Source organism: Pimephales promelas, chromosome 11 (genome assembly GCF_988280905.1).
Source record: "Pimephales promelas chromosome 11, fPimPro1.hap1.1, whole genome shotgun sequence".
NCBI classification, from domain to species: Eukaryota; Metazoa; Chordata; class Actinopteri; order Cypriniformes; family Leuciscidae; genus Pimephales; species Pimephales promelas.
This window is the reverse complement of record NC_142779.1, coordinates 20,474,335-20,488,157: the sequence shown is the minus strand read 5'-3', so window position 1 is coordinate 20,488,157 and position 13,823 is coordinate 20,474,335. Positions and strand designations below refer to the sequence as shown.

The window sequence follows — 13,823 nt, the reverse complement described above, 5'->3', positions numbered from 1 at the left end:
GGTTATTTCAGGAAATTCTGTTTTTCAATAACAAAACATCAAATCACATTCACCACTTGTATGAAACCCATCAAACACATGCGTTATAATAATCACACAGCTCAAATGTAAAAAAAACATGTGAGTGTCACCAAAAAATTGCAGATATGCGACACCCAGGCAGGGCGTCTGAACCTGAGGACCTTAGTTTTGAAATAGGCCATAGTAATCTTTCACCTCTGGACTCATTCAGAGGAAAGAATGTGATCCTCAGAAGGGATTCACTGCTGCAGCCCAAGTAGAGGGAGCCAACAACGATACTGGAGTATCAGATGTCTGCATTGAAGAGCAAGGGGGGAAACAGATGCTACAAACACGCTCAGCACTCAGGAATAACGTACAATACGCCATGTTCAGTGTTGGCTTGGGAATTCCAATTGAGCAACAGTGTTATTGAATAGTGTGAGAGCAGCAATAGTCCAAAAGCCTGTGTCGGGGTGCCAGTATTTTTTATTTTTTATTTTTTTGTGCAATGTGACATGCATATAATTTCGATGACAATCAAATATTATTATTACTTTATGTTGTTGAAGCCCTCAATCGGGTCATGATGGGGTCTATACGACCCCAATCGACTTTTACTTAACAAAAAGAAAAGGTTCCCTTCATCTCAGTGGAATAAGATTTTGTGACTTTTCATACATTATCTATACACACACACAAAAACTGGGCTTGATTCGGTTGTTATGAAAGTACGTAAAAAAATTTTTTACACTTCTGGTCTTCGGGGTCAATATGACCCCACATTGAAATGAATGGGAAATGTGAAAAAATAAATAAAAATAAATAAATAAATAAAAAATCGGGTATAAATCTGAAAATGTTTACACAGAAATGAAGGCCTAGTACTAGAGCATAAATGCAATGTATCATAAAAAAATAACATTTCATATGCTAAAGCTAATGGTGTAGTTGAGGAATTGTGTGGTATATGGATACAAAATCTCCAAAAACACTGCATTAATGAATAGATGAGAAGTAAACAAAAAATTATATATTATTTGTATGATTAAAAATGTATATTTTTTGTACAAAGACTCAATCAATTGTTGGGGTCGTATAGATCCCAAAGCCCAGAAGTGTAAACAGGAAACGAAGACCATTTGAAGGTTAAAAACGTTTCAGAATTAAATTACAAAAAAAAATATATATATATATACACAATCTATACATTTTTTCCGGTTTGGTATTGTCTGTTAAGGCAATTACTAACGTCTTAATAATACAGGATAGGTCAAACATATCTGAAAATATAAGTCAGACATGGAACCATTTTGGCATAATTCAATATTTCAACTATAAATCCAAAAAGGATGTGAACAGCTTAAAGTATATTCCTTCAGTTGTCCCCTTGTGAAACTTAATTTTTAATAAATCAAAAAACATCAATTTCATGTATGTGTATAGTATGAGATGCCGAATAGGCATTGATAATCAACAAGGAGCAAAAAGACAAACAGACGTTGTTATTGTGCACCAGCAAAAATGTCATGCATCCACAGACAAACAAAGCGAGTATTAAGTCAAAGACCACTGGGACGAAATGAGAGCCAGCGAAACATTGAGTGCAAAAAAAAAAAAAATGATTGAGAGCACCTTTAAATATTAACATAAAATAACATGGTCCTTACCACCTCTGAGCAAGTTTAACGAGAATGTGTTTAGAGGAAGAGCGTGGCCGCAGAGAACTGAACATGAGGGGAGATAAAAAGACAGGCACACTCAGCACTTCCTGTCTACTCAGACAACATTTTTATGAGATTTTCAACATCAGCACCAGTTCTAAGACGTGTGCAAATTCCCAGTGACAGAAATCCAAAACCAAAGCTGAGATGGAAGTTATTAGGGTTACTATAAAGCACATTTATTTATCCGTTTTATTGAATTTTAAAATGTTCAGATCAAGTTATCACTGCTTTATATATTACTTCTTTTTATATGCCTCTGATGAGATATGCATGTACCTGGGAAACCAGTTTAGGCCGAGGTGCTCGGTCTTTGAATACAGGATCCGGTCCTGCAACTCATACAAGGGTCGCCATGGCAATTCAATCTCCTCTCTTGAAAGCAACTCCTTCTTCCTGAAAGACAAAACCATTTACCAGTAATCAAGATGATTGTCTTCATATGGTTTGTGTCATAGGGATCGGTAGATATTCTCGTATATTATTTATTTTATTTTATTTTACCAGGAAGGTCCCATTGAGATACAAGATCTCAATATTTAAATACAATATTTTAATACTCAATACAATATTTAAAAAACAAAACAAAACAAGATATCCCATATCTGAGAAGCAATATTAAACCTAATCAACTGTTAAAACATTTACACCGTACACTGTACAAACATTGATATCTCAAGAGCTGTTTTGCTACTCTGCGAAGTATTGAAGTATTGTGATGGATGGATGGATGAATAATCTTTATGGCTAGGCTAAATCGTTTGCAAACTACTGTACAACAGAAACGCTCCACACGGTGACAATCTCTGAGCCTCCAGTGTTGATGTCGATGTCAGGGCCGTGAGGGTATAAAGTCAATCTTACTTCAGAAGGGTGATGAGGAGACGGGCAAAGCTCAGCATCAAACTGATCTCCAGTTTGGGGATGGTGACCAGCTCGTACAGCAGCTTGACGAAAAGCACATGGTCCTCTTTGCTGAACTTCCTTCCATATAATCGGATGTACCTGAAGGACAAGGAAGTATTGTGGGGTTTTAAAAAGTACCACTTTACTCAAACTATATTGTGTCTCTCTTTGATATTAAACATTATGATGGTGAGTTGTATGATATGAAACAGATTGGTTGTAATTATCGGTTTTAGAACTGACAGTGTTATTGTGCTGATTGGTGTAGTCTTGTTAGGCTATAACATCAACAATGTGCATCTATGCATGAAATCTAAAAAAAATTAGATTGCCCAAAAATGATTCCATTTAGATTTTTTTCATTAGCGTTTTTAATTACTCCATGTTAACGAGAAGCTGCAACATTAGCAACATTTCGGTCTCACAAACTTCATCAGGCATACACAAAATTTGCCTGATGAAGGTCGTGAGACTGAAACGTTGCTAATAGAGAGTTTTTAAATGCAAATTCTGACTGACAGTGTGCGGGAGTTTCTCGTTTGCAGATTGTTGACTGATCTTTTTTTGGTCGTTTTCCTATGCACATATTATCTGCAGGTGTGCTATGGTTTTTTATTGATCAATAGCTCCATGTTAAAATATGAACATAAAAAAAGCAACATGTGATACCCAAGTAAATCACTTTAATTAGCAGATTTAGGTCAATCTGTCCAAGGCTGCTTTCCAGTAAAAAGGAAGTGGACTCATGGCTGACCTGACACAATCAAATAATCTAGGCCAGACCTAGTATCTGTGTATCTGTGCACTGCCAATACCTTACCAAGAGTGTTTTGTGAGGATACTCTCTGAACTGTGAACTGGCAGTAGGGTTGGACTGGGTCAAAAAAAAAAAATCAGCCCAGGCATTTTGGCCCAGACTGGCCCACTACATATATGATCATAAACAAAACTGAACTTTGCAAGCCCTTGAATATGTATACCAACTCCTATTAAAACCACGAATGCCAAGTAATAAGTGAATAGGAGTGAACTAGTTAACAGATGAAATACTAAACTGAACTAAGCTATAAGCTACATTGGAACAGCATTACCAATTTTTCCCAAAGAATTTTGGGAAATCTTTGGTGAGAACACCTCTATCCCTCTAGGGGGGTTCGGGGGCATGCTCCCCCATAAGAAAATTGTGTGCTTTTTGATGTTAAATTGACCAATCTGGTTCACTTTGAGAGTTCAAAAATTAAGAGCTCCTTTATTTTGGCGAAAAACAATTTACATACGTGACTTGTTACAATTCTAATAAAATGCATAATCGTCAAATACGCAGTCGTGGAAATATTAACTAACTGGGTGGTTTATGCATTATTTAGCATAATATCGTCATTTTGGGACACAATAACTAGCTCTAGGACATCTCCAAAACATGGGCATACTGTACATCCTTAAAAAGACAGGCAATCTGGAGCAATCCATGCATAGATTTAGTGAGGAACAATATGATGTCTTGGCTTACTCAATGGTTTGAATGACATTGAGAACAATATTTCTCTGAATGTTTACTGTTTACAGATGAGTATTGCATCTAGTCACATGCAGTCTGACATCAGTGACAGTCTGTGCTTGTTGTGCTCTTAAAATAGTACTGAGTGGCTAAACCATGACCAACAAGCCATTTTGCAATCACTGAAAAAATGTAGCTTGACACCAGTCATTTCCTCACTGAAATTCAGGCTCAAACAGGTAACTCCATACTTTTAACACCAAAACATAACGTTGTTACCAAAGCTGATTGTATTTTGTGACCAATGGGTTATCATTTAAATACAACTTAAACCTAAATAACTCAAGGTAATGGTTTTATCATATATGAAGTTAAAATCTCGCAAAGTGTTCAAATTGAACGTTTCTTCTAAGTTTGTTTGAACAATGACGCAAGTGAAACAAGTTGACTACGCATGCGCATCAGCAGTCAGCGGCACTCTGATTAGCGCTCTATTTTAAACGCAGGGGAGATATTTTTACCCTAGTCTGCTTTATCCTCCTAAATACAGAGGGGTCGTTCGGTGTTCTCGTAACTCTAAATAATACAGAACATCACATTTCCTGTTTATGATATTAAGGTTAAGGGAATGTAGGCCCTTTTATGATCAGACTAAGCACAATTTCATTTGTCGGCAGAATAAACTATCAGGATGATTCCTGGATAATGTTTGATGAGCTAATGCCTCCTTTAATACTTACGTGGAAAGTTTCCTTGTCCAGAACAAGACACCAGGCCATATCTCTCTGAGTTGGACGGCTCGACCGAGGTTTCCTTTGATCTGTGCCAAAATTTCATTGGACTCTTCGTCTAGTTTGTCCTTGTAAGGCAGAAGTTCGTTATAAACAATATCTTTTTGCGGAACAAACCCTAATAAATCGGATGCTTCTTTTTTCATATTACAGTCCCCCAATTGTGGCTCCTCCACTTCGATTATTTTAAAGATAGTCATTTAGCCTACAAAAATATTCCAAACAGTGATGAGCTTCTGAGATGGGAGGAGAAGTATTACAAATTAAAAAAATAAATAAATGTCAATACAGCCGTGGTCTTGTTGGAAGACGCGCACTGTCATCGCTCGTGTCGTTTCTGAACTCTCTAGGATAATGATGACCTCTTTTAAGCAGAGCCGCTTGCTGTCATGTATCGTATTTCTACACGAGCGCTCCATGGACCATATGTATTCGTTTCTACTCAGCTGTAGCTGGCATACACACATGCCGCAACTCCACCCTCCTCAGCCTGCGTCACTTCCACCTTGTTTCCAACATAACAGATCCAAGAACAGTTTACTGAGAATAGATACCGGCGAAAAAATATTGAATCTTACTACGGCAAAGACGAAGTTCATTAATTGTGCCATTCCGATTTTTCTTTTTATTGTTATCTATTAAATTAGTCTCTTTGTACCTTATTTCCAAATATTTGTAGCTACGTACTTCTAAGGTTATGTAAAACAATAACAAAAAAAAAACAAAAAAACAAAAAAACAACAACAACAACCTAAGGCGCTTCCTACGGGAATTTGTTGCTCATGAATATTAATGAGGTTATGCTGACGGATTTGGTGACCTTCCAAAAAGCATTGGTTTTCAAAGTGGGGGCCACCCACCTTTACTGTCTATGGGGCCGCCAGGGGGCGGTAACAAGTTTGGAAGAAAAAAAAAAACCCTATAAAAATATTTAGCCTATGTTATTATGAGAATTATTATGAAATAGTAGGCTATTATAATAATTTGTCCCACAGCCTATCTGAAGATTATACTTTAATGCTAATCTATTAGAGATCCACCGATTGGTCAGCTGGTTACCGGAATTCGCTGATTTTTACGTGATCGGTCATGACATGTCAAATGCACTCAGGCGCTGCATGATTAACATCGTGCAACATTAGCATCCCATTTACAAACTTAACGCACATGTAGGAATAAGCACCACTTTTCGGTGTGCATGTTAATCAAAGAGTGCATTTACACCATTCACATATTTATAGCGCGAGCAGGAGCGTCGCGTGAGCAGCAGTGAAATGGGGCCTTCGGCGCTGAGTCTATTTTTGTTGCGCTGCTCACAATCAATTAAAGGGAAAGCACACTTTCAATTAACAAAAAAATGCATATAATTTGTATGTCTAATGTGTTTTAACAAGAACTGAAGTAGGCTGTCAGAAAAGAAAATGAAGACTAAAATTTACCCATTTAAACTTGTTTTTATTATTCAGTTTGGGTAATGGTGTTTTATAAAAAAAAATATATAGAAAATTAATATTTGTGTGTGGTGTAAGTGGTTAGAAAAAAATGAAATCAGAATCGGCTAAAATCTGTATCGGCAGCTATAGGTCAAACTCAATGAAAAACTGGAATCGACCTAGAAAATTGTAATCGGTGCATCAAATCGTTCTTATTATTTCATATCAAACACCATCACATAATCTGATGTTCACCTAGATATTTTATATATTTATTTCTACATTTGCTGTAGTATTGTCGATGGTATCAATAACACATCCCGCAAAAGGGGCCTTGGCCAGAACCTATTTGGGGGGCCTTGTCATGGAAAAGTTTGTGAACCCCTGATTTAGTCTCGACTCGAGCCTTAAATAGGTTCCACAGCGCTTTTGACACTCTAATTCTAAACAAGCAAAGATTGCAGGTGGTGTTATGGGGAAAATCTTCTTAGGATTCTGTGTTCGCAATGTAAATAGGCCGGAGCACTAGATTACTCTGTCACGATTGCGCAGCTATTATGAAATATATAAGCAGTGTTGTGCAAGTTACTTCCAAACTGTAATACATTAGGTATTACTTGTTACTGTTATTTAAAAGTAATTCATTACCTTACAATATTACTGGCTCAGAATTGTAATGCGTTACATTACTCATGTATTACTTTTGAGTTACTTTCACCAAAATAACTTAGTAGAACTTAACTTTGGGGCTGTAACGATATGCAATATGAAACCGAAATCGTGATTCGCCGCACTCAGATCCACGAACCTACAGAATTGCGACACACCTCTTCCAACTCCAGCGTTATTCTCCTTACCGTCCAGATCCAATGCTGCTTATCTTTAAATTAGGCTATTAGTATTATTTGAAGTTAACATTATAAAATACGTAGACCTACACCACAAAAGTTGAGGATAAATTATTTAAAATTGGGGAAGTCCAGCATTATGGACATGACATTTGCAGTCAAAACTTGACATAAAATGTATTGAAACGTATATAGGCTACTTCCTTAAAGGACTCCAGACATTAGACAAATATCAGTCTGTTTTATTTTTTATATTAGGGAAAAGACACATTCATGCGTGACAAAAAAATAGGAGGCAAAATATATTTTTTGTAATTCTGTTAATTACACTGCGCAAATCGGATGAGGAAGGGTTGGCTCTCCAGTGTCCATAAACTTAAAATATTCATTTTATTTTAGTTTTCGTGTTCGCATTTATGAGGAAAAAACAATGTTACAGACGCGACCGCTCTGAACTGGCACTAAAAGACTTTAAAAGAGCTTTAAAACTTTCACATAGTCTGTTGCCTTTAAGAAGTAAAAGCAGACAATACACTGTAATACAACTGTAATACAAGCCTGACTGAACATGTAACGAGTAAAATATTACTGAAAATTGATTAGTAATGCCTTACACTACTGCGTTACAGCAAAAAGTAATATGTTACTGTAATGTATTACTTTTGTAATGCGTTACTCCCAACACTGTATATAAGTGACATCTGCACAAGTGTGATTACTCAAGAGCTCAGTCCCTGAGATCTGTAAACAAGATCGAGGGTCTTAAAAAAAACATCACCGGGTTTATAGGGCATGTGAGCCTATGCACATGTGACTAGGCTACATCTAGATCTACAGTAGCTATAAAATCCAACAGATTTGATTTCATCAGATTGACACTTCAGAAGGCGATTGACATTTGTAGCTGTGGAAAGTCACCTGTTCCTACGTCAAAAAGAGAGTTAAAGGGATAGTAATCATTTGCTCACCCTCAAGTTGTTCCAAATCTGTAGGCCTATTATTTTCTGGTCAGCAGAAGAAAAACTATTGATACACACACACACACACACACACACACACACATGTGTATATATATATATATATATATATATATATATATATATATATATATATATATATATATATCATACTATGAAATCCATCAACTTTCATCAACATTCTTAAAAATATCTTCTTTTGTGATCGGCAGAAGAGGTAGATTCATACAGGTTTGGAACAACTTGAGGGTGAGTAAATTATAACAGAATTTTAATTTTTGGATGAACTATTTTAAAACCACAGTGGCTAACAGAAATATATAAAACGTAAAAAGATGTTTTTATTAAAGTATTAATAAGAATGTAGGAATAATATTATTAATAATTATGCTATACAGTTAAGAGCGATTGTATTCTATGTATTTTATACCATATTTAAATAAAATCTATATATATAATTTCCTTCATAACTCTTCTTGTAACACATTAATAAAAATTATGTTATTTATAAGATTTTTAAGTTGATCAGTTATAATATTTTCCAGTAGAGGTCGCCATTGTACAAATGATACTTGAATCTACTCAAGCATTACCCTTGTATTTCCCTTGACAGTTCTATCTATCTATCTATCTATCTATCTATCTATCTATCTATCTATCTATCTATCTATCTATCTATCTATCTATCTATCTATCTATCTATCTATCTATCTATCTATCTATCTATCCATCTATCCATCTATCTATCTATCTATCTATCTATCTATCTATCTATCTATCTATCTATCTATCTATCTATCTAAATCTAACTGTATCTCATCAACAAAATGTAATGCTTAAATGGCAACATCAGACAGTTGGGGGGGAGACTCACAAAACTGTGTCTAGCAGCAGGCCGTATATAAAACTGTGGTTTAGGCACAGTGGGAGGTCTGGCTCCTGTGCTGTTAAGACACACACCCAAACCAGTTGGAGAAGCATTAAGTTCTAGAAAATATTTGGCACGCTACACCATAGGAGTAATAATTTACAACCATTTACAGACTTCTGTTCTTTCCTCAGAGCATGACCTGCCATTCATTGATTCATCATCAGAATAATTGGGCCGAACCATAAAGGTCAAAGGAGTGGAGTCAGTACAAGATATTAACTCAATGTACCAACCTGAATGTCAAAGATAATCTCTCCTACTTTCTGTAACTGAGAAAGCTACGGCAAGGCTTTCATCTTTTAACTCAAGCAGTCACAACAAGTGCCTGTGTGTCATGAAGGTGCTTCTTTATGTTGAGGAGCTGAAAGCCTTTTTTTACCTTCCTCAGGACACTGAACTTCCGACCCAGTCTAATGAAAACTACTTTATGCTTTCGCATTCACATGTGATTATCCAGAACACTAAGAGACACCATTCCGACTCCGACCTGTGCTGTTTGAGCAGCTCTCTGAACCCTGCAACCAGACAAGCAAATATTTCTGACGGTAAACTGAAACTCAACCTGCAATGTCAAGCATAGACACAATATTTACCTATTCTGTTGTAACTCAACATTGTAATGGAACACCATTTCAGACTTTAAAAATGCCCCCTTTCTTTAATGAGAAAGTTGGCTGATATGATTAGCAAGATGGCCACAAATTATGAAAAAATTATTTTAAAAATCCTCCAAGACAGTATGATATAAGCATATTGAAACCTTTTGCAGTCCTAGGCCTACACTGCAATGTAGACAACAGCCAGGGGGGGACCAGAAGTGAGAATATATCATCTGACAGCTGTATTTAATGACAGCCATATCAGAGAGAGTACAGGCTAAGAAAACAGATCCAGAGCCAATATGGCTGTGGAAAATTAATCAGCAGCTATAATTGGCTGTTAGACACACACAACCATCCATCCATCATCTTTGTATGCAAATCGCTAAATAAAGCAGGGATAAGATGTCAGGGTTAATTTTGCGCTTTTTGCAATAATTTTCCAGTTTATTACGCTTCTACTCACCAAACAAATAAACTGTTTCTCACGGTCCTTGACTGAGTGTTTTGTATTGTTTTTGTAGGCCTATTGACCGAGTTTACTTTGTTTGAATAAACACGCTTGAATTTGAATCTTCTAAATCATCATTGGACTAAGACGTACAGTAATAATATACTAAAAATAAATAGGCTACACAAAATGGTGCCAGTTGTGCTTGCATGAGAATGGTGGTGCTGTTGCTGCCTTGAAATGAAAAGCGTTTGCGATTGACCAATCAAAATCAAGGATTCCAGATATCAGCAAGAAGCTTTAAAGGAGTAGTTCACTAATCACTTTTTAAAAAAAACAAACAAAAAAAACTTTTGCTTTTCATTTACTCACCCCCATGTCATCCAAGATGTCCATGTCTCTCTTTTTTCAGTCAAAAAGAAATTACGTTTTTGATGAAAACATTCCAGGATTTTCTCCATATAATTGACTTCATTGGGAACCAAACGGTTCAAGGTCCAAAATGAGAGTTTCAGTGCAGCTTCAATGGGCTTTAAACGACACCAGACGATGAATAATGGTCTTATCTAGCGAAACGATCGGTCATTTCAAAAATAAATAAAAATTAAAGTTTAAGTTTTATAAGCACAAATCCTCACCTTGCTCTGTTCTGTAATGAGCGTTCGTGACTCTCCTGTTCAAACCCGTTCTTCAAAATGAACAAATCTTTTTTCGAGTCATGACTCGAAGGGTCCTAGACAAGACCCTTATTCATTGCCTGGTGTCGTTTAAAGCCCATTGAAGCTGCACTGAAACTCTCATTTGGAGGTTCCCACCTTATATGGAGAAAAATCCTGGAATGTTTTCATCAAAAACCTTAATTTCTTTTTAACTGAAGAAAGAAAGACATGGATATCTTGGATGACATGGGGGTGAGTAAATTATCAGCAAAAGTTTTTTTTTGTTGTTTTTTTTTAAAGTGAACTACTTTAACAGAGCTGTGGATGCTTTTGCAGTGTTGTCATTGAGCAATGTTTAATAATTGTAAACAATTCAGCCACTGTATCTTTATCTTGCAGTATATAGTTCCTGTGCAGAACTTGAGAACATTTAATTGTTTCTGTTTCCATGGAAAACATGTAATGGGCGCCTGTGGTGCTAGGTCTCACTTGTTAACATTTATACTTTTTGGTTGACAGAACTTGCAAACTTAATGTCAGTCACTGAGAAAATTCACAGTCAGGTCCAATAAAAGAAGAATTTACCTTAATGTTTTCTGAATAGAGGCCCATGTGTGGATTATTGATAACTTAGAAAGTACTTTTATCCAATGTAACATTGTGTTAAAAACAATTAGCTTATTATAAAACTATTAAAGAGATAGTTCACCCAAAAAATGCAAATGCTAAATGGTAAATGGACTGCATTCATATAGCGCTTTCATAGACCTAATGGCCACCAAAGCGCTTTACATATTGCCTCACATTCACCATTCACACTCATTCATACACCGACGGCAGATTCTGTCATCATTTAGTCACCCTCAATTTGTTCCGAACCGGTATGTATTTATTTTTCCGCCGAACACAAAATAAGATATTTTGACTAATATGGGTATCCAAACAGGCCCATGGCTCCATTGACTTAGTATGTTTCCCATTTATGGAAGTCATTGAGTCCCATCAACAGTTTGGTTACGCATATTCATCCAATTATATTCTTTTGTGTTCAGCAGAAGAAAGAAACTCACACAGTTTAGAATTGAAATTCATTTAAGTGATGTGTGGAAGAAGAAAGATTTAAAACACAACTATTAATTCCTACCATATGGTGGAAGTGGTTTTGTAAAAGAACAGTTGTTTCTGAATATGAACCTAATGTCTCACTTATGGTCCATGAGGGAACCCAGGTAGGACTGTATGAGACTTTTTTCAAGATTGGCATTCTTAAAGATCCTGCCTTTATATTTGGTTTTAACAGCGGTAGTTGGAAAGGACAGTAGTCTTTTAACTTGTTTATCTCTTGAAGCCAGTTGCTGGCTTGTTAAAATGCACATATTTATGTCTCTTTGGCCTAACCGCATTTACAACATATCAATGGTATCTTGGCTTCGGCTGTAAACCAGCTGCAAGTCCCAAATGTCAGGTTGTGTTTCAAAGCTGACTTTAAAAGTGTGCCTGCTGGAAATCACAAAAGACTTGGGGGACTTGGGACTTTTAAAATGTAAGCAGAAGGGGATCAAAATTTGTGATGAGGTACAAATGCTTTGCACATGCTACAATGTAATCCATGGGAACGGATGTAGCTGCGTAATGCCTGGCCTTTGTCATTTCATAGAAAATTAAACATTTTCAAGAAGGTTTTTGTATGTAGCCTAGTTGTGGGATGTTTTCACAACAGAACTCTTTGTTTGGAGTCATTGGATATCATTGTAATATTTTGTCATCAAACATGATTTCACATGTTGAGTATGCCTTTCATGCTTTCTGTTTGTCACCCCCTATGCTGCCACTTAAACAACATCAAAAGTGAATGTTAGAAGCCATTTCTAGAAAATCATTAAATTGTTGATGTAACAGTAAGTGTATAATTATGTATTATTGTGTATAAACATGTACTGTATTTAAAGGTACAGTACTAGGCCTATTTACAGTTAATACTCATAGGGCCAGGAGATCGTGGCCGAGTCCAAAATCCCTTACTCCCTTGAGTAGGTATACTTATTATGAATAAGTCATTTCTCCACACCCGCTAAAAAAGTATGTTCTGTATAAAATGATTGTGTGTCATATGAATGTATCTGGACGCACTACGCTCGCCATGTCATTATTTTCGCCTATACTTTCAAGTAGAGAAGTATGCTATTTCGGATGTAGCCCATGTCTGTGTCCACATCCAAAGGGATCTGCCATGCTGGAAAGATAGCATTGAGTGCTGCAGTGATGACATATTTTTAATGGCCGACCCGGAAGTTTACATTACTCTGGTTTCCTCGACAAAAACCCAGTAAGATTTTTCCATTGGTTTATGGATGATTGCAGAAATGATGATGGTTTTGTTCATCATGTTAATCTACAGAAATGAACACACATGAACTCCAATTGCCAGAAATAATAGACTAAACTAGACCACATGACTTCAACATCACCATCATTAGAGATGCGATTGCTGTATGTTCGTTCACTTGCTCATAATTACAATTTGGGAATTTTCTGAGAGCTCCTAATTGTACCATGTGACCGATGCAGAAATTATGGGAATATCGTCATGGCGTGAACGAACGCAGCATATGTTTCCAACAACTCTTTCAGTTTTTAATTAATTTTCCCTGAAAATGTTGAATAGTTTGCAAAAGCGTTATTATAAACAACAGGTTCCACATACTGAATTACGTTAAATAACATAATTTGTTCATGTAACTTCAACATCATGGAATTAACTAATTTTAAATGACCCAATTTAAGTTGTCTCAACATTAATTTTTAATGGCTTCCTGACATGATTCAGGCATTTAATTATATTCATTCATCCATTTATATTTCATTTAATTCAGTGACATTTAATTAAATTGATAGACTATAGATAGTGAGTACAAGTGTGTTCAGCATTATGATGTTTAAGGCCAAAAACCTCTGTAGTCCCATTTAGCCACATGTAAGCAACAAGTAAAAGATTAAAAAATGCAA

General features: G+C 36.1%; 1 protein-coding gene across 3 annotated transcripts in view; it reads right to left on the bottom strand.

The window, feature by feature from the left end:
* Positions 1–10,294, bottom strand: part of psme4a (proteasome activator subunit 4a) — a 38,390-nt gene extending 28,096 nt beyond the window's left edge. Inside the window, exons 1-4 of one of the 3 annotated variants that reach the window (XM_089117159.1) lie at positions 10,174–10,294; positions 2,589–2,729; positions 2,004–2,120; positions 1,671–1,727 (exon numbers count right to left, since the gene is read on the bottom strand). In XM_089117159.1, the coding sequence (XP_088973285.1) occupies positions 1,671–1,727; positions 2,004–2,120; positions 2,589–2,626 (212 nt within the window). In that variant the 5' untranslated portion in view covers positions 2,627–2,729; positions 10,174–10,294. Of the gene's footprint in view, positions 1–1,670; positions 1,728–2,003; positions 2,121–2,588; positions 2,730–4,868; positions 5,401–10,173 lie in introns of those variants that run through there. The other 2 variants (XM_039653298.2, XM_039653299.2) reach the window with 2 other exon arrangements.
* Positions 10,295–13,823: the final 3,529 nt, after the last annotated feature.